Source organism: Melozone crissalis, unplaced genomic scaffold (genome assembly GCF_028551555.1).
Source record: "Melozone crissalis strain CALT ecotype California unplaced genomic scaffold, PUWL_Pcris_2 ptg000057l_1, whole genome shotgun sequence".
Taxonomy (NCBI): Eukaryota; Metazoa; Chordata; class Aves; order Passeriformes; family Passerellidae; genus Melozone; species Melozone crissalis.
In genome coordinates this window covers 5,796,949-5,818,289 of record NW_026535835.1, presented here as the reverse complement: position 1 = coordinate 5,818,289, position 21,341 = coordinate 5,796,949, and the positions used below count along the sequence as shown (strand labels likewise).

General features: G+C 42.5%; 1 protein-coding gene across 7 annotated transcripts in view; it reads right to left on the bottom strand.

Annotated features, from left to right (window-relative positions):
- Positions 1-21,341, bottom strand: part of CUX1 (cut like homeobox 1) — a 273,254-nt gene that overhangs the window by 112,999 nt on the left and 138,914 nt on the right. For all 7 annotated transcript variants that reach the window (XM_054287447.1, XM_054287441.1, XM_054287444.1 and 4 more), the window contains exons 6-8: positions 20,764-20,887; positions 18,864-18,940; positions 18,083-18,149 (exon numbers count right to left, since the gene is read on the bottom strand). In XM_054287447.1, the coding sequence (XP_054143422.1) occupies positions 18,083-18,149; positions 18,864-18,940; positions 20,764-20,887 (268 nt within the window). The remainder of the gene's footprint in view (positions 1-18,082; positions 18,150-18,863; positions 18,941-20,763; positions 20,888-21,341) is intronic.

Genomic DNA, 21,341 nt, shown 5'->3' with positions numbered 1-21,341 from the left:
AACTGGGAGATGTATTTGGAGAATGCTTTAGATGCTCTTGGCTTAGAAGTGAACACAAGTGATGTGCCCATTCTCTGTTAGCTCCTCAAGCAAGTTATTTCCTTCTGGCTACTGAAAATAGCATTACATGGTCTTTGATAAAGGCAGCTGATGTCCTTCTATTCAATAAAGGCAATGAAAATTGCAAAAAGCACGATAGAGATGTGTTTATTCTATATTTTGAGTAGGTTTTACTTTTCCCAGGAGCTATGCTGAAGATTAACAACCAGGATGATTGCTGTCTTTATTATAATGTATTCAATTACCAATATGGTTTTTTTCTCTTCCCAATTTGTTCCAGCTTTGCTCTGAGTGGAGACACCACTCCTGTCAAACGGCAATCATGTCAGCACTTTGCAGCTTCACTTCAGAGCTATCAACAGCATCAATCTTGCTGACCCCACTGACAAAGCAGCAAAAAACCCCCCCAAAAAAAACAGGCAGAAAGAAACAAAGGAGGGAATGTGAGACCACAGAGCAAGGAAAACAAACCAGGGCAAGGAGGACAGGCAGGTGTTGTCCAAATTTCATTATCACTTCATGTGGGCAGGCCCTGAGACACAGAACAACCTCCTGGGCTTCAGAGGGAGGATTTGCCTCCCTCCCTCTCCTTTCCCTTCACTCTGTAGGACCCCCAAAAAGCAGGCTCAGCCCCCAGGAGCTGGTCAAGGAGCTGGGTGACAATTTGGCACTGACCTCTTGCTGTGCTGGAGCTTCCCTCCAGCCTCCTGTGCCAGCAGGTTTTATTTTCACATCTCTGCTGAATATTTAACTCTGCTCTTTTTTTTTTTCCAACTTTAGCATCCAGTTGTAGTGGATTGTGAAGGATGCTCACTAATATGACTGACAGATTGCCTGTCTACACAGAATCCAAACTAGACAGCAAAATTACTTTAAATAGTTCTTCATGGCAAACCCCAACAACACCAGGTATGACTGCAAGCCCTGGGAGGACAACAGAGCAGGATTTTCTAATTTAACCTTTTAAAATGTTATTTGCAGAAATACTTTTCAGATTCTTTATTTCCCTTTCAACAGTTGTTGAGACTTTAAAATGCTGCTGAAATAAAACAGCTTTAGGCTTGACTAATGCTGTACTCCATGGTAAGGAACTATTTGATTATTCTCTTTTGACAGTTAATAGAACAGATTTAGTATTTCTATAGAAGGGGAGTTTGAACTGGAAATATTAGTTTTGTGTTGCTAATGACAATTCCTCAACATTTCTACTACAGCAGAATCCTTGAGTGGATGAAAAAACATTTTTCCTACATAAACAAACAGCTAGAGAACAGTAGAGAGAAGGGAAGTAAGGAAATGCCAACAAACCTTTTGGATTTGCCTGGTTTTTGCTGCAGGGCTAATTCTGCAACCAACAGGTCTCAGAGCCAGCATTTGCTCAATGAGTAATTTCAGCTTGCTCAGACTGTCCCTGCTGCTCCTGGAGCTGGGGAGGTGCAAAGGTGACCCTGTCACCCTGTCTGCTGTCCCACCTGCACCCAAACTCCTCAGGTGTGGCTCCTCTGCCCAGCTGTGGAGCCCCAGGAATGAGCCAGGGGTTCAGCTCCTGGAGCAGGGGGTTGGAACCAGGCACAGCCATGGAGCAGGACAATTCCCCCTTCTCTTCCCAAAGCACACAGTTTGTGCCAGCACTCCTGTGCTGTGTGTGTAAAACCTTGAAACTTCCCAAAAAGAGCTGGTTTAGTCTTGGCTTAGCTCCTTTCATGGCACTGAGCAGTACATTATTATTCCAGGGAACCTCACTTTGCTTCTCCAGTGTTCTGCAAACACTGAGGATGGGATTCTCTGGCTCTGTCTCCTTGCTCATCACCTCTCCTGGTGGCTGCAGCACCTTCCCAAGCCATGGGCTGAAGCTTTCAGCAGGAGTTTATCTGATGTTATAACAGAAATAAAAGGTGTGGGAGGAGAGGTCTGTATGGGCAGGATGCACAAATACATTGTAAGGCTCACAAATTCAATCCAGGGATGTTTTTTTATTAAATCTGTTCCAAGAAATGGTCAAAAATTTGTTCCAAGAAATGGTCAATAATTAAGTCTTCCACAGGCTCCTGTAGGTTACTTGAGGGTACTGAACACAGCTAAGCTTACTCAGTCCCACTCCTATGGAGGTAGAAGGTGCAAGGCATCAGGAATTAACTAGAGACAATGTAAGTGTAAATGATAAATAATAACACAGACACCAGACAATATGTTGACTGAAAAACAGCAACAAAAAGTGTTAAGTTGATGCACCATACACTGCACAGAAGGATTGTTAAACACTGCCCTGGGTGAGGACAGGCACGTGCCTGGCAGGTCCCACCACTGCCAGCTCCCTTGATGGCAAGGCAGTGACAGAAATCAATCCAACAGGCAGCAAGACAAATAAGTCATGTGTATCACAGCTAAAATATGGTGTTGATCAATAACAGAAAATGAACTCGCACTCCTTTGCCAAGAAAATAGATTATTTAATCAGAGTACAGACAGATAGAGATGTTACATAATCAAAAATAGCTCGTGCTGCTATATTTAGTGGCCACTGTCTTTTAGAGAGGAGGGCAAAAGTACAGCCATTATCAGCTAGCAGCCCTCTGCTGAAATGGTTTTCTGATGAGTTAAGCTGGTCAGACATGCTTAACACCATGATATTGTATATTTAAAACTACAACAACTATGACAGCACAAAGGCAACAAACAGGAATAAGACAAGGGAGTCACTGCTGTCCTATGGACAGAAATCCTCATGGTTAAAAGGATCAAGTCCCAGCCAGAGCTTATACACCAGGGGATCTCCAGCAGACATTTCTAACTTGTACACTACCTGGAGTTTCCCATCAAAGGATGGAACATTAGTACAGCACATTTGCAGTTTATGACTGGCCGCCTTTCATAGTTATTGCTGTGATTTCTTAGCAATAACCAGTGGAATTGCAGGAATTTGCAGAATACACAGAAAATCAGTGATCAGGACCATCAGCACAGAGCTCACTTGATAGCACTGCAGCCTGCCTGGCCATGGCACAGCTGAGAGAGAGCCTTCCTCCACCCCTGACATCCACAGGGTCTTCATCAGAAGCTCAAAGGAAAGTCTGGCCATGGATATTCCCCCAGATGGGAACATCATCACCATCAACAGGATCATCCCTCCCCCAACAATAAACACTGGACAAAGAGTGCCATTAATGCTGAAGCCAAGCACCTCTAGTTGTTTTGGTTTCAGGTATGGAAAAATTCAAGTACAGCACCAGAAAAACCCATAGCTAAACTAAGGGCTTCCACCCTTTTACGTAAAAGTGGAAGAAAACTTTCTGAACCGCAACATGGATAAAAAGAACATTTAGTAGAAGAGCCAGTGATTAACCTTGGTAACCACCATTTATTTTATTGTTTTAGGGTTCAAACCAACAAGGAATTACATAAATTTGGATTTGTTTGAGGTTTATAGAGCTGCTTCACATGGGCATGCAGCTCTTGTTTAAAGCAGTCCTGGAAGGTGGTGACCCTGCAGGACCAAAGCTTAGCCATGTATTTTTCCCTGGAATATCCATTTTGCACATCCAAAAGAAGCAAAAACTTCATGAAGACAAAAAATTTTTGGTGAGCATTTTAGAGAGATAAGAAAACAAATTGTCTAAACATGGATCAAAGATGCTGCTTCAGTGTAAGATACATTAAAGACCCCTCAAATGCTCAGGAAAGCCAGAGAGGAAAGAAAGCACTATGCCCATTAATACTACCACTAATAAAAGATAATTATAGCTGGCTCCAAATGTTAACAATTTAATAGTTACAGGATCTAAGTACTGTAAATGACTAATGCAGGCAGCAAATGTATTTGCAGCAGTGTGCAAAACAAAGCCCTTAAAAGTAGATAGCTCTGGGAAAGGAAGGATAAACTGCTTTATAACATCAGCTCTGAGCACATGGCATGAAGAAGGGCTCTGTAATATCTTCCTTTGGTGAGTGGTGACAAGAACATGTCCTTGATTTACCAAGAAAACCCAATAATGCCCAATTTGGCAGTGCCAGATACCTGCATGATTCCAACAGCAATGTTGGATCTTTACTGTTCTTATCAGAGTGATACATGATGGGTGATTTTTTTCTATTTGCACAAGAAGTCACAGCATACTTCCAGACTTCATCCATATGAAAAGCCAAGGAAAGACTGCTGATGAATTTAAGTGACTACAAACTGGAATAAGCAACAAAACTGCTGATTATTTACTACCTAAAACTTCCAGGTTACATTCTCCTGCCAGAAATTGTGTTGAGTAATGCTTTCATTCGATTTGCTCACGATGTTCTCTGTTGATGAATATATCTGATTTCATGTAAATGTGATTAAATAAATCAGACAGGGTAAGGCTGTATTGAGTCTCAAGAGGCTCTAATTCAAGATGTGCAATACTTGCCCCAATAAGCACAACTGAGCTAAACCTTGTGCTTTATTACCTTCTTAACCTCAAAAACCCTCTGGTTGCCTCATTGTTGTTAACATGGGTGGAACATCAGATTTGGCATAAATTGCCCACACTGATTCAAAGCTATGTGAGGACTGAAGAGGATGGGAAATGAAAAAGAGAAATAAAGAAGGTGGGAAAATTCTTTCAAAACATCTTAAATTCCTTGGACTACGAGCTCCTGGCACACAGAGGGAGCAGGTAACATGGAGTGAGTGCTGGGGCTGACATTTGCAGGCAGCAGAAATCCAAGGGAACAGCTCTGAAACCAAGGCTGTTGATAATCAGTTGTCTACACCTGATGCTACAAGTCTGATCTCACACAGCACAAGTGTTAGACCCTCACCTGCCACACAGAGCTCAGGTCACACCAATCTCTGAGCAAGGAACATCAGCCAAAGAACACAGTGAGCTCATGCCACATATTCCTCACAAATTAAAAAAGGCTTTTTTGGAAAGGTATTAGATGCATGATTCAGAACAGGAGCTGTGTCTGCAAGTGGCAATGCTGCCTTGTTCTGTTAATCCTCACCAAACTTGTACTCTGCCACCTGCAAAATTATCCTGAGGGTGACAAGGTTGTCACTTGCAGCACAACCACCCTACACAACTGGGTTTCCAGGCTCTGGGGAATGAAGGAAAAAGCCCCATAGGGGCTTTTCCTGACTGCCATTTACTCTCAAGTTCAGACCAAAGCCCTCACTTCTGCTACAGCAGATCAGCACAGAATCACAGAATGGCCTGGGTTGGAAGGGTCCTTAAGGATCACCTCATTCCCACCCCCTGCCATGGGCAGGGAACATCTTCCATGTGCTCAGGGCCCTGTCCAACCCAGCCTGGAACACTTGGGTCACTTTTTGTCCATGCCAGGCACACTCTCTGCCATGAGGTAGGAATTTCACCCCTTTGAGTCAGTCCCTAGACCTCTCCTAGGGTTTGGCAGAGAGGTTGTCCTGGTTTGAAAAGGAAGTGAGTTTTTTGGGATGCTGTGGTCAATGAAGGATCCCACAGCCCACACGCTCTGTGGGAACCACCCCTGGAACTGCAGCCCTTGGCTGGAGCTCTTCCCACCCAAGGAACAGCTCCTGCCACCAAGGCAAGGCTGAGTTTGCATTTAACCAATGGATCAGGGCTCATCCATACCCAAAAGGGTTTGTTTGCTCTACTGCAGACAAGTTCTGATATGACCTGGCAGACAATGCACGGGCTGAATGCTGGAACAAAGAGGCTGCTGGTGTCTCCAGCAAGTTAGGGACAACACTAAACAACTCCACTTGTAAGCAGAACATTATTTTCCCTGATATCATACACAGAAGCTGCTGTTTAATTAAAACTAAGCTGCTTAAGCCATTAAACTGGCAAATGGCTGTACCAAATGACTTGTCATTGTCAGCATTCCAGCAGCAGGAGTTGTTTGTTGTCACTCAGATGGCAACTTCCAATGCTAATGCACATTTCCCAACTGGCTCCAGAGATCTAAACCAGCCCAGGACAGGGAAGTTATTAAAAGTGTTGCTGCATATTACCAAGGAGTACCTTCTTCAAAGACACCCACATCGTGTACTCTGCTGCAATTTAATTATTTCAAACTTCTGCCCTAGAAATATGAGCCATTCCAGGCACTCACTTGTATTTAAGAAGTAGAACAATCACTTCTGTATCAATTCTGGCTTTGAGCCCCAAGTTTAAGCAAGTCCACATACAGCCTCCTGATTTAGATCTTGCAGATCTCAGCATCAAAATCTATAATAAAAAGCATAACCTACTACAGCAGCTACTTTATTCTGATTACATGCAACTAAAAAAATTAAAATAAATTTTGAAAAATCAACATTTTATCTTGGGTCAGTAACAAAAAAAAATCATTCTGGCCATGCAGACAATCTTCAATGCCATGGACAGTGATCATCCAGGAATCCAAGTGGAGATATTCCAAAGGACTCTGTTTGCTTATCACTTGGATTTGGGTCAAGACAGGGAGCACCAGGCAGAGGTGTCTCTGGAATCCATGGTAGGACATTCTGCCTCTTCTCCTCTGCAATCTTCCCCTAGCTGGGAAGGACTGTGGTGAGGAACAGAAATGGTTAAATTGAATTTGTCCATCTTTTTACTTCCTATGAGTCATGTTCCTCAACTCTACCAGTCTGCACATAAAAATCTGCTACAACAATAAATAAATATTTCCACTTTGGCTCAGTAAAAGCAGAGGACTCCCACAATAAAGTACCACACAGGTAAAACAATGAAAAAAGGGTAAAATGATTAAAACTGCCCATGCCATTACCCTGAGATAGGGCAGTCAGTGGTAACACAGCATTAATATTAGGGTAAATGCCATTTGCATTCTTTTCCTTTGGTGTGGTCTCCAGGAAAGAAAAATATTTCCATTCACCACAGAATGACCTAATGGATGTCCAAATGAATGATCAGCAAATGCATTTTATGTGCTTCTATTTATGTACCTTTATTTTCACAGCTACAATGCAAGCACCAGAGCAGCACTTCCACTGCTACCCAAGGGCTCAAAGACTGCCCACATTAATGAAGTCTGGCCTTACCCTGAATGCCCTTTGCACATATGGCACCACTGAGTCATCCCCCTTGGTTTAGGTAGTGTGCTTGACACAACAAAAATAAGATGTAGAGCTAATTACCACTACAGCAATAAAAACAGGAGTGTCCTTTTCATAAACCAGTCTCAAACTGAATTCCTATCAAAATCCAGAGGTTTTTTTATAGAAATGAAGTTAATAGATACCTAGAACTACTGAATGAACCAACAGGATCTCTCTGCATTTAGCAACAAGCCTTGAAAACCTTAATCTTGTGAGTCAGTAATAACAGTGGAAGAAGCCAAGCCAATCTTAGGTCTATAATAATAAGACAAGCTGTTTAAAAGACCTCCTCTGAAACAAATGTGTAAATGTCTCACCAAGGCTGAGATGCTGATTTAAGATTAGACACTGTAAATGTACTTAATTTGGTATCAGTTAAGAACAAGTTGTGTTTCTCATTCACAAAGGTTTAAGGCAAATGGTTTAACAGCATTTGAGAGCACAAGCTCCTTTCTCCAAATGCCATTGACACCTCTGCCTGTCCTGTGCCCCAGCTAATTCTCTCTGTTTTATCCTATCTCTCTGTTCTATTCTCTCACAATTTAAATACATCAGGCTCCTTCTTCATTATCAAAGTCAAACCTACAAATACAAATTTTCCCTTGACAAAATCCTGCTGAGGTCCCCAATGAGGCCAGTCCTGGCTGTGACACTGCTGCCAAAAAGAACCAGCCAGGAAAAACCCAAAGGCTACACAGAGAGAAAAAGGAGGATTTTGAGAGTAATATTCCTCCAGATAAGGCATTAGGAGTTTAAGAAGTGAAGGACTGATAGAGAAAAGCTGATGACCAGCACTGCAGCACTAACTGAGGAAAAGCAGAATTATTATTGCCACAACTACAGAAAAGCAAAAAGTCCAGACATTAAACCAGGTCTGGTGAAGAGTCAGCTTTAGAGCAGAGGAAATTTGAAATTCAACACTGCTAAACATGTGCTAATGCCTTGAAGAGTATTTGGGCTACTTTTCTCCCCCTCTGGGCCCTCCACTTCTCACTAGGTAAATCAGGAGATGGACTAATAGAACATCCACATCTAGTTAAGATCACATTCCAAACAGAGCAAAATCCCCTTGGATGGACTATCATGATTCACTGCATGAACAGCTAAATGATCCAATCTGGAAAAGCAGGAACCTATGGCAAATTCATCTCCATGATGCATTACAGAGCTGATTTAATCTTTTTTCCCTCTCTGGCCATGGAGCCTGGGTTATCATAGCCCAGACAGTGGGCAAGACAGGGTCCTTTTATCCACTACAGAATGACTGCAGCGTTGTTGAGCCCAGGAAAAGGGAACAGCCTCAACAATTCCCATTTTTAAAAGAAGGAAAACATATGCTAAATAATTTTGGGAGTCAAAATCCCAGCTGTGTGGGTACATCTGGAACCTTCATCCCATGTTTGTTAATCTACAGGGAAATGAAGTGCTACACCCTGGGTAAGGCAGGGGTTAATTCCAACTGCTGTCGAATGCCCCAAGTCTGTGCTCTGTTCATCAGAGCATTAAATCTGAAAGCTCAAGAGAGCAGTGCAGCCGTGCTGCAAGGGCTATGTTATAAAGTTCTGCATTAAAAATTCATATCCTAGGCTTGCCACAGTACTCTGCTCTGGCTGAAAGGAGAGCTGGCGGGGAAATATTAGACACCCCACTGTCTTTCTGGCAATTGGAGACATTCCTCAACAAACAGCACCTCAGGAAGGGAATGAAAGGGCAAACAAACCGTGAAACAAATCAATGAGTTCAATTATCTCTCTCTCTCTCGGAAAGGAAACTTTTCATTTTTAAGGCTGTTTTCATGAAATCTTTTAATGACGGCCCTGCACACGGGTGCTGGGCACTCTGGCTGCAGAGCTGGCTGCTTGGCAGGGCTTTTTATTTGTTTTACATGAGACACACATTCCCAAACACAGAGGGTGAAACAGAGAGCAGGGTACAGGGATCTCTCTGCAGAACAAGAACTCTGCTTACCCTTTACATTACCACGACCACGTGGGGTAAGAGGCTGTAGAAATCGTTCCCACTTTCCCTGAAGTGTCTCCAGCAAAGAGTGAATTTAGATTTATTAAGATGGTTAGTTACTCCATGGTTAAGTTATGTGCTCCTCACTACTGGTTAAAGCTGTGTGCATTTCACAGGGATTTATGGCAGCCCAACTGGTGGATGACACAGTTCACAGTGATGGAAATGGGTGGTATACTTTTATGAAAGCCATATGTGCCCCTCAGGTTATCTGTCTGATGTATTCAGGCAGGTTAATAATCCCCATCCCATAAATGAGGAAATACATAGGAAATGAAACATCAGTAAATACAATTTCTTGAGGAAATCATGCAAAAAAAAAAGTTACCTGCTCACAATCCTCCCCTGCAACTCGGCTTAGCACCAACTGTAATAGAAAGATTCCCTTTTCCCAAAGCTGAATTTTGACTCAAAGGAAGGGAAAGGAAGAAAATAGAAACCATTGGACAAAAATTGCCATGGCACTTCATCTGTATTTTTATATATATGTGAATATTTCTGGTTGTTAGTACAGCTGAAAACCCAAGTGACTTCAGCCCAGCAATGTGGGTTCCGAAGGGCTCAGCCCCATGAGGAGGGGCAGGAGGGCAGAAATGCATGCAGAGGGTGCAGTCCCCAGGGAACCCAGGAGATTTATGCCCAGCACAAAACAAATCAACACCAGACTAGCCTAAAGCCCCTCACTAATAAAAACCTGTGTGGGGGAGGGAATAAACTCCCACTATTCACTGAAAGTTCATTAGTTCCATGAAGGAATGAAGACAGGCTGGAGAGCTGGTGACCACCAGTAACCAAAGATCAGCTATTAAAAGGCACTGAAAATCTGCTACAAAAGGTTAATAACCCCAAGGCAGTGCTTCAGTCAAATTTAATTTTTGCTCAAAATTTCTTACAAACAGGCACTCAGAGCTTGCAAGCAAGACTTGATCAGCTGGGGTTTATTCTGAGTTTCAAGCAGCTGCACCCATGCAAAACAGGGGAAGCAGAAATCCTTTCCTGTGTGTACTGCCTTGATTTCCCAGTTGTGATCCTTGCTGGTTCCGTTCCAGTGCTCCAGCCCCTGAGCAATCTCCCTGTGACTCAGTTTCTCAAGGTGTTAAAAACTCTGGGAGGCAAGGCACAAAATCACAGCTCTGCTCTGTTCTGCTCCTGCAGAAACATCAGAGAAGCTTTAAGGGTTAATAATCTCAGGCTTACAGGATTTGTGTATTATGCATTTGTTTATTTAATGCTTTACATGAATGCTAATGAAGTTATTAACAGGCCTGCATGTTGTCTATTGTTTTTCTTGGGTTTAGTGTCTGCACCATCCTGCCTTATCCCTTCTGTTCCACGAGCTGGCCAACACCCAGCTCTTCCAAATCCCTGAATCAGTGTTCTACCCTGGATTCTCAGCTTCCTGATCAAAGACAGAATTTTTTAAAACCCATTTGTTAAAATATTATCTTTTAAAAAAATCTCATCGAGATAAAGCAATTTTATTTCCCCCACACCAGATACCTTCTGTGACACAAAACTGCAATCCCACATGGCCTTATTGTCTTTTAATTAGATCAGAGATATGTAAATGAGACAATATTTCTTAGGTCCCATTAAGTGATGTCTCCAGGAGGATCAGAGGGGGCTGAACCAGGCAGGACACATTCCTCTGACATCCACACCCTCACAGTGACCTGCCCCATGCTCCAGCTGCTCCTCAGGAAAGTCTGATTTACTGGGAATGTTTTATGGCTTTACTGCTGCCAAAACTGCCCCAAATCTGCAGACCAAAACCCCTTTTCTCCTGCAACCAGGGCATGGGGCAAATGCAGGGGTGCAGGTGCTGCGGTGACTCCTGCATGTCCAGTGCTGACACCTCCCTCCCAGCCCTGCCTCTGCCACAGACACGAGGAAAAGGGCTCAACTCAGAGAATTATATGGGATTGGGCAGGAGAAATAATTGGGAGTTTTAGAGCAGGGATGAGCTGTACAGCAGTGCAGGGACAGGACTTCATTGTGTAGCCTTTACCCTGAGAAATGGGAAGAGCCCTGAGCTCCCAACATCAACAGTATGAGCTGATGACACACATCAGAAATACTTTTTGTTTTTAAAGCAGCTGTGGAAGGGATAACATCCTTCTGCAGTCAGGTGGCTGATAGCTGGGGCATCACAGCAACTCTTTAAGGCAGGGATGGGTTCAGACCTACCCACATTTAGGTGCAGGTTTAATGAGAAGCTGAAAAACCCTGCTAATGAGGAAACAGCATAGGGATACTTGCATAAGGCAAGCTGTGCCAGCTGCAGCCTCTGACAGTGATGGCTCACACCTTCCTGCTCTTGGAAAAGGCAAACAAAAAACCCAACTGAAAGCACTGGGGGAATGTGCAAGTTGTGTGGATGAGGCAATATGGGATTGGGGAGCAGGGCTGCCAGCTCTCACAGCAAACACCTGGCTCTCCAAAGGGACAGAGGATCCAGGCAGGAGAAGAGGCTGTTTGCCAGGACACAGAGTTTCAGTGCCTGGGATCTCACTGAGTTTCCTGAAGTTCCCCTCTTGTTCAGGACGTTCTCTCTCTCTCAATAAATGAGGGAGCACACTGCACTTTCCTGACTCATTTCTCTGCCTGCGTGGGAGTGGGAAAAGCAGCTGGAACCCATCCCTGGAGCACAAGGAGAGTTTCCAGTACACACCAGGGCAGGAAATCACCCATTAAACACGTGGCCAGGTAGAGACCAGCACTGCAGCACCTGCAGAGCTCTGCTTTGGGGTGGGAATGGCTAACCCCACAGGGCAGGGCCCCATTGGAAACAGCTGAACCATTTGTTTTTCATAGTCCCGGGGTTTCTCTGCTCCCCCTGCCATCCCAGCCCTGCAGGAGCTGGAGCAGGCACAGCCACGTGCCCTCCTGCTGTCACAGACAAGGCCCCTCCAGGAAGCAGTTCTGCACCAAAATAACTCTGTTGATTTGCTACTTTGCATTGAAAAAAAAAAAAAAGAGGCTGTTGTAATTTGCAGACACACATGAAAGAGCTGTGTGGAATCCAGGCTCAGCTGACTGGCAGATGCAAGCCCAAGGACCTTGTCCCTGCTGGGGGCAGATGTGCCTCTGCCAGGTTTTCCTTCCTCTGCCTCGCTCCTCTTCCTCACACAGCCCTCCCAGGCACCTTCAGAGTTCAGCCACAGGTAAAAGGAGGTGGAGAGATGAGATGAGATGGCTCAAAAAGCTGCAATGTCCTTTGGCTGGCCTCACAGGAAAGCCAACCCCTGCTGGAGGTTGGGATTGCAGGACACACTTGTGGTCCCTCTGTTCCTGCACCCAGCCTGGAGAGGTCTGGCTGCACAAGAGCACGTGGGGACACACAGCACAGGGACACAGGGACTCTCCTGCCCCTGTCACTTCACCCAGATCCTCTCCATGGCTGCATTCCCTGGCTGCACCCATGGCTGGGATGACCCCCAGCCTGGCTGGCACAGGAGCCAAAGTGCTTTGCATTTATTTAAAGATTTCCATCTAAGGATCTCATGTCAAGCCAAGGTTACAGATAACAGGGTGATGACTAGAATATGCTGGAATACCCTAAGGCTATGTTTTTTCTACTTTGGGTTGTTAAATAACACCAGCTTTTAGGCTATAGTAGAAAAAGGAACTGAACAGTCTCACTGGAGGTTAAAACACAAACAAAATAAAAGCCCTGAGAGGACCTGGGGCACTTTGGTGCTGTCAGACAGTTACATTAACTAATTTGCAAGCATTACAAGTCTAACAAAAGAGGCAAGAGAGCCCAGCTACAGCACGAACTCCTACTGACTCCAACGGCTCCATTTATATGGAGTTCTCAGAAATGCAGCCTTAGAAATGAAAAATGGAAATAAATAACCCTTTTGTCAGTTTGTGGTCTATCATTTGCATGTCTGCATATTTCCAGACTCCAGCCAAGGCTTGGCTGTTGCCTTTGGGCATTAACCACACTCCTTGTGCCTCAGTTTCCCTATCCAAAAGTAAAGGTTAATGCCAAGTGTTTTACAGGAACACTGAATTCTCATCCCATACAACTTTGCAGCTTTTCTGGTGTCACTGCAGGCTGAACCAAAACTGTGACAAAAAAGGGCTGGTTTGCACATGGGCTCTCAAGCCCTCTTTCACACCAAAGCTTTTGCTCAAAATAAGAAGCAGATCTCCAAAGTGTTTCCATTCATCTTCACTTGTAGTTTTTAAAGCAAATATTAATGTTGTAATGGTGACTTTCAGCCTGGTGAGTTTTGCATAAGGCACAGTTAAAAGTTTGAACCTCAAATGTTACATGCAACAGAGCTTCCTGTAAGATTCAAAACATTCCATTTCTCTTCACTTTTTTTTCTTAAAAAAAATTAGTTCTCTGTAACATCTTCCCTACTTTTTCATCCTCTCCTCGCCACCAATCCTGGAGTTTCACTGGTGGCAGCAGGACTAAGAAACTGAGGGAAAAACACTGAAAAGAGACATGGCCTATGAAGTTCTCCATCTCCTGTTTTTAGGGAAATCACTTTAAATACAGCAGTAATTCCAGAGCTGAGCATTAGAAGTTAATGACTCATCAAAGGAACAGGAAATAGGGAACTTTAAGACCTTAAAGGCACAGCAAATAAAAGTTATTTCATGTCCAACACCACCACCCTAACTACAGTACTTCGGGCTCAATGGGGGGAAGCAGCATTGAGACCATTGATCACAGTAATTATGTGATGCTGGAGGGAGCACAACTTTATTTTTTATTCAGTTTGACCCTGAGCACCACCAAAATGGAAGACTACAAACATCTGAGAAGTGATATATCGGCACCAGCCAGCACTTAAATAAGAAAGATTTGTTTAAAAAAAAGTAAATAATTCAATTCTCACTGTATATTGGGAATTATTCCCCTGAAGTCCAAGTTAACTCAGATTTGAAGATTTCATATGAATACTGCAACTCCACCATGTAACTCCAGGCAGAAATAACTCTTCAGGAATTCTTTACAACTTCTGGTCCCATCTCCTAATCCTGCACTCCTTCCATGCTGAACAGCACATCTGCAGAACTTTATTTTACCCTGCTGCCTGAAGGACAGGTCTGTTTGATAATGTGCAAGAAAAGCAGAGTTTACCCCAAAGAGCCAAAAACCACAGGCATCTCCTCCTGTTCTCATTGTCCTCCTGTGTCATCCTTAGCTGTGCTGCCAAAATAAACAATAATCAGTCTGATCTATGGAAGGACAACAATTCTCTGCCCATATACTGGAGGCAAAATGTTTTTCTACAAGTTATTGAAAGTAGCTGTGTTTGGATGACTGCTTCAGTAAATATGAAAAGCTCCTTCTCCACTGCATTCCTGTGCTACTTTTAGAAGGATAAAAAGTCTGAATCTTACAGAAAATCCACTGGTAGTGACTGACAACCTTAACCTAAACATTTTCTGGTTTGTGTTGTTTATGAAGGCTTTTTATTGCAGAACTGAGGGGGGAAGGGAGAGTGGGCAGTACCAGAAATCCTCACAAGACTACTTAAAGCTGGCTGGTGAAAATGGAGCATTTCAGTGAAATTCGATATTTTCTTTCATCAAAGGCAGGGAGCCTCAACCCACATGTTAACAGTAATGTAACAAGCCTACTGTATGTGCTGCAACCCAAGGTCCTTTTCCAATTAGAATTCATTTAGGTTGGGGGAGAGCAGGGGTCAGAGCAAAGAGGTGGCTCTGGAATTGATCTAAAACTGGAATCCAACCATTCCAGCTGGGAATCCCAAGCACTTGCTTGGATTCTGCAGCAAAGCAGAAGTGAAAGAGCACTGTTAGAGAGAACAGTTTGTCCCTGGAAAACTGAGGAAATGTATACAGAACGTTTCTTTTTCCACAAAGAAAGAAAGTAAAAGGAAAGTCTGTTGCACTAGAAACAAACCAAACAACCCCAATATTCTTTAATTTTGCTGAAACTCAAGTCAGAGTTTGTTTTTCAGATCCAGGTCTGATAGAATCTCCAGATCAAACTCATTAGTGCTGGTTAAACCCAGTTTTGCTGATAGAAACGTGTGGGACAGCAAACAAAATCAGTGTCAGGCCTCAAGAGAGAGGATGCGCCTCTTTAATTGAAAAAGGCAGAGTAATCATTCATTTATTTAACCCAGAGATGATTATAATCTGAAAACCTTGAAATCCTCTTACACAACAACTGTTTTGGCAAGCCCCTCTGTGTTCCAACAAATATTAAACTGTGCTTGCCATTTGTCTAAGGAATCTTGTATTAATAAACATGAAGAAGAACACTTTTACCTCCCACACTCAATGACAGAAGAAAACAAAGACCAGCTGTATTCATCAATGGATCCTTGTTCTGCACATAAAGGCTAATTACATTTTACTTCAAGCCTACACATGGAAAACTTTGCTCCTGCCATCTTGTCAAAGGCAGCTTCTGATATTCCAGCTGACAGACTGCAATGACTGCACATAATAAACTTCTTTTTGTCATTAACACCTTCAGTGCCCGGCCCGGGGCTGTGCTGGGGCTTAGGGGCAGCCCACACCCACCTGCTGGGGATTCTGTCTGTAGGAATGACAGAACTGCCCTGGAAATTCTCATTCCAGCCACTGATCTCATCTGAAGGTGCCTGCCTGTGCCTCTGTCCCTCCCTTTGCACGTACAGTACTTTGAATGGGACATTGTGAAAAGATAAAACAAACAAGTTGACATAACGATTCCCAACTTTTCAGATCACCACAACTGGGTTCCAGGATAAAATCCAGACTCCTTAATGCTGATAATGAAGACTTCTCACTCTGTATTTCTTCTGCTTCTTGGGGGTTTTTTGCCTCGCTTGAAAGATTTTCAAAGTTTCAAGTAGTTGAAAGACAGCTTTATTCTGAGACTGAAAATCTTAAAAGCACTGTTAGCTTTTAAATATTGACAATTATCTGTTTTTTTTCCTGAAGGCACTCCAATTCATCTGCATCAAATAAGCATCTGTAAAACTAACAATTCTGGCCTAAGATAAAAATCACATGTTTTTAAAACATAAAATTAAAATTGGCAATACAAGTAGCTTTTCAGACTTAGATCAAAAGAGGGCTTCTTTTAAGAAAAGAATCAAACTGTCTTTCACCCTTTTTATTGGTGTTTTTTCAGCCTTTCTCCCAGTTTTTACAATTAAAATAGATGACTCAATTTCACTGTCTACATTCAGTTCCCTTTTCATGTTCTTCTAGATTTCCATATTGCAAAATTTGGGCTCCAAACACTACAGACAACTGTTGTTATGCAAGAACTATTCCTGCCATAAATATCCAAAACAATGATAAAATACTTCTGCTGTTATTAGGACCTACAAGTTTGTTTTCACAGTACATTAGTCTGGGAGATAAAGTACAAGCTTTAATGTCTGCTTCAGGATTCTGCTCCATGACCATTTTATTCCAGACCCAGTCCCCATAATAATTCTGCTACAGAACACAATAAACATCTTGTTACTGCAGATGCTACTAATTTTATGTAATTCTATATAAATTGGGTAAGAGTCACTCTAAAGATCATATAAAAACCAAATATTTCTGTGTGAATCTCCCCAAAAAAATGAGATTAGAAGTGCAAACAAATATTTTAGTGAACAGATTTTGCTCAGTGCAAGATAAATTACAGCACTTAGGGAAACAGTATTAAAAAATGAAGCACTCTGCAAATAAACACATTAAAAAGGGTGAGAGGTTATTAGGTTCAGTGCCTACAACCACTGATCTCTGCCTGCTCTCCCAGAAGTGACTGCAACATGAAATAACAACAACAATATCAGTTATGTGCAGGAAAAAACAAAGTCAATCTGCAAGAATTTAAGGCTCCATCTGAACCAGCTTTTGTTTACATCCCTCAGAGAGGGATGAATCAATGAAGGAACAAAAGTATTTTTGATCCCTCTGCATGGAATTCATCTTACATGGAGCTCAAAGGAAACTTGGACTTCCAGAGCCAGAGCAAAATTCACCTGAAAGATTATCCTGAAGGACAGAAAAGGTGTTTAAACTCCAAGTGCTGATGGTTAAAACTACTATGGGCTGAATTTTGTGAACTACATCCTCAGTGGGGAATCAGATCCTCAACAGCCACAGAACCATATGGTAATAAATTTAAAATTAGTGCCACTTTGACTGGTTTTTAACAGTAGGCAGTGGGCACAGGGAGGTGACTTTCAGTCCCAGCCCTTCCCTTGAGTGTCCCAACCATCTGAAATGGCTGCTTCATTCCCATCCCATTTCCAGACACTGAAATGACTCTTTGTGCTTAATCCCACTGATCATGAGAATTCCTTCTCATTATTAACTTTCCTTAAATATGAAGGGTTCAAAGGAAACCAGCAGCAGTCTGTCTCTTTTGTTGTTCCCTGCCCTGATGGTTAATAAAACCACAGGATAATTGGAAACAGTAGCTATTAACAAGACAAGAATATATATTTTTAAGACTACCTTCATGTTCTACTTGAAAACAAAGAAAATCTGCCCAAAATTTTGCTCTCTGTAATTAGGGGTGAACCTGGCAGAGCAAAGACTATTACCCCAAAAGCAGAAAGAACCAGGGTGCCTAAGAATCAAACAGAAATCCTTTACTAAATGAAGCTTTGTTTTCACCAAGATGGGAAGATCATAATGAATACCTTATTTCTGAAACTGCTCTATTTCTAAATAAAATACAGGAGATATAGATGGTAAGAGATACACAGATGAAGCACCTGAGAATGAAACCAGGAATGCAGCAGCTTGTGCGCCAGGAGAAGTGTCTTGTTGAGGAGAAGAAAATATAAAAACTAATAATCTCTCCATAGGAGGCCAAATTATGACCATGTTTTCCAAAAACTTGGATGCCTGAGCCTCCCTCATCTCATCTCTCTCCAACAGACAGATGCAGAACAAAAAAATCAGTGATACCCTGAAGGAAGACACAGAAAGAAAACAGGGAAATCTTACTTTGCAGTAGTTTCTTCATCGTATTTTGTTTTCAGATCAAATAGTTCTGTCCTGGTTTTTTCCAAGGCTAAAAGGCATAAACATGAAGCATTACAGTACTGAAATAGCAGTATTCAGTCATAAATAAGGCTGTACATCTCCTGATGAAAAAAATAATGCTATAGACCTCCTTAGCTTTATCTTTCTACCTAGGCAAACCATTATGGCTTATAAAAAAACATAGGGTTTTGATTTTTTTCACAATTTCTTACGGCATTTCTGTTACATTGCAAAAATTTCCAGTTTCTGCTTAACCAAGCTAGACATTATTAGTTTCTTATTAAGCTGGCTAAACTGCTTATTCCATTGAAATACTTATTGCAGTAGTTCAAGGAGTAAAATTTCTTCTGTTCTCATAGTAAACAAAGCCAAATGTGTCCAGACCTGGAATTTTGAAGTGTGCAGAGATGGAAATTAATGGCAAGTCATAGCAACAGGCAAGAAATGTGGTTCATACAGATATTTATCACAGTTTGGACATGTGTGGAAGCAGAACACACATGGAGGGTAAGTTCCATGGCCTGCTGTAATTCCATGGTGCTCTGTGTGTGCTCCATGGCCATGTCCCTGTTATTTGCCAACGACAGCTGCAACAGGAGCGTTTGTTCTGATTCACACAGCACATCTGAGCTCTGCTGGACCTCCCTGCACACCAAGAGCTGCTTCACACCCAGTCCTGACACACCCTGTCCTCTCAGCTCACCCTGATCACCAGGAAAAGGTCACTAAAGCCATGCCAAACCTGTTTGCAGAGCTTGAACTTTGTGTTCGGCTTCCTCCAGCTTCGAGGCTGTCGACATCTGGGTCTCCTGCAATTTTCTGTCAAGGGGAGAGCAGAGGTGAGAGTAGAGCAAACAAACTCATCCGTGCCTTGCAGATTTGGGGGATGGAGCCATTACATGTCTCACCTGGAATGAGACAAGTGCCAACACCACACAGGCTCTGAGGTGCTTCTGTGGGACCCATAAATGCTGTCACAATTGTGAGATGCTGCTCCTACTTTGTGGTCCCACTTATTAAAATTTTAACAGTGTAGCCACCTCATAACATAAGCTGTGAATGTTATAAAGAGTTAACTGCTATATAAATGACAACTTCAGTGGAAGGTTTTCTTGAGCATAATTTGTTTTGGAAATGTCACACACATTGAGAAAATTGTCACCAAGCACCCTCTGTTGTACAAAGTTAGTACAAGAAGAATGATACATTTCCATTTTAGTGTCATAATGAAGGAATTTGTTGCCATAACTGATAGAGTGAATAGATGCAGCAGCTGTTTCATCAGAGCTGTAATGGGTGCCAAATGCAGCAATATTATTAGCTACTCTTTAAGAAAACACACATATTTCAAAACAAATCTCACTGTGATATTTTCCATAGAAAAGGAGCAAAACTTTAATATGCTCACATTTCTTACATCCACAGGCAACATTTTCTTGTTTGTGTCAGTTAAATTCATTTTTACATCATGTGGCCAGGCAGCCACTGCACTGCTTGCTAAGGGCCAGGCTGCAGGAGTTATAAAACTCATCTTTGAAAGGAGCTGCTCCAACATCTCCCAGGAGCCGTGCTTTTTACAACACTGCTTTTAGGATATTCTGCAGATCTCAGAATTGTGAAATGGCTTATGAAACTACCAGCATCCTGCCTGCACTCCATAGGGTGCACAAATTTCTCCTCCAACACTGCTGACCAGGTTAATAACTATTTATAGCAAGAATCATGTGTCAGTTCCCTTCATACTGAACCATTTACTCTGAGATCCCAAAACCATTCTTACACACATTTTTATTTGCATTCCACGACCTGCCATTTTGTTTTATTTTTAGGTACATTGAAATTGCAGTCTGCTTACAAGCTGCTTATCAAATAGCAGCCACAGGTATTGATGAATCAAAAAAGAAGCTTTGCATTCACCGGTAGATTCTCCTCATTCAGCCCTGAATTTAAACAAGCAACCCTCCAAGTAAAGCTCACGTGAACTGAAGGTTTTCCACGCTGTGCTGAACACATTATAGCCTCAGTGTTATTGCTCCATGGGAGAAATAAATTCTCCAGGCAGGGAATGCAGCCTGAAAGAATTCCCTCTTTAGCCCCTTGGTTTTCTCCTGCCTGATTTATTTGCCCACCAACCTAAAGATTCAAACGCTCCATGCTCATTTGCAAAAGATCAGAAATGCATCCAAAATGTTTGGGGTTTTTTTAATTGATAGTAAATAATGAAAACCCTTCTTAATTTTGGCACATAGGAAGATGCAAACCTTCCCAGGATAACTCAGGATAATCCCCTGTCTCAGGCATTGCCAGGGGAGCAGGGGTGGTGCATGCCTGGCCCTGACTGTGTGACACACAGGAATTGCCCTGGTAATGGAGACAGGTGGGTGTCACAGAGCCGGGGAGGAATAAAAGCAGGTGTGACACCCACCACCACATCACAGAGACAATCTGTCCCAGTTTCACTTCCACACTCTCCTGACTGTTTTCCTGGGCAAAGCTGAGGATCAAATGATCCTGTGTCAAACACATAAATCCCAGAATCACTCACTGGATCAGCTGTCCCCAGTCCTGCCTGGGAAGATTAAACAGAAAAATACCTCTCTGCTCCTCCCCAACACCCAGACACACACACACCCCACACTCACCTCTCCTTCTCTGCAAAATCATTTTGTAACTTTTGTTCCTTCTCAAGGGCTATGTTCTCTGCTTGGTTCTTCAGGGTCTGTTCATATTCTCGGATTTTCTCCTTAAGTGCTTTTATTGTAACCTCTGCAGGAAAACAATAGGGGAAGAATGAGTTTACACAGCTCCATGTGGTTCCACAGCACAAGGCTTGCTTTACCCTGTAGGCTCAGTGTGTTTTAAACTTTAGCTCTTCAACTCTGACACAAAATCAATGGATATGAGTCCCTTTGGAGACCTTTTACTCCCTAAATGTTAAATTGAACTTTAAGTGTTTAGGTTGAGAAGGATCAATGGAGTTTGCTGGAAAGCAGAGTGAAGAAGGTTCCTCTAACATGAATTTTTTTTTTTTTTAAAGAAGAAAAAAAATCAATTGTAAAATATAATATCACCTTATTGACTAGCCTAAAATTAGCTGAGTGCTGAGAGAAGATTAATAAAGTCCCAGTGCAGGTTTAAGTATGCATTTACACACAGGACACTTCATTCACCTGACTGTGCTCATGCCCTGTGAGGCAGTTCCACCATGGTTCATGCACAG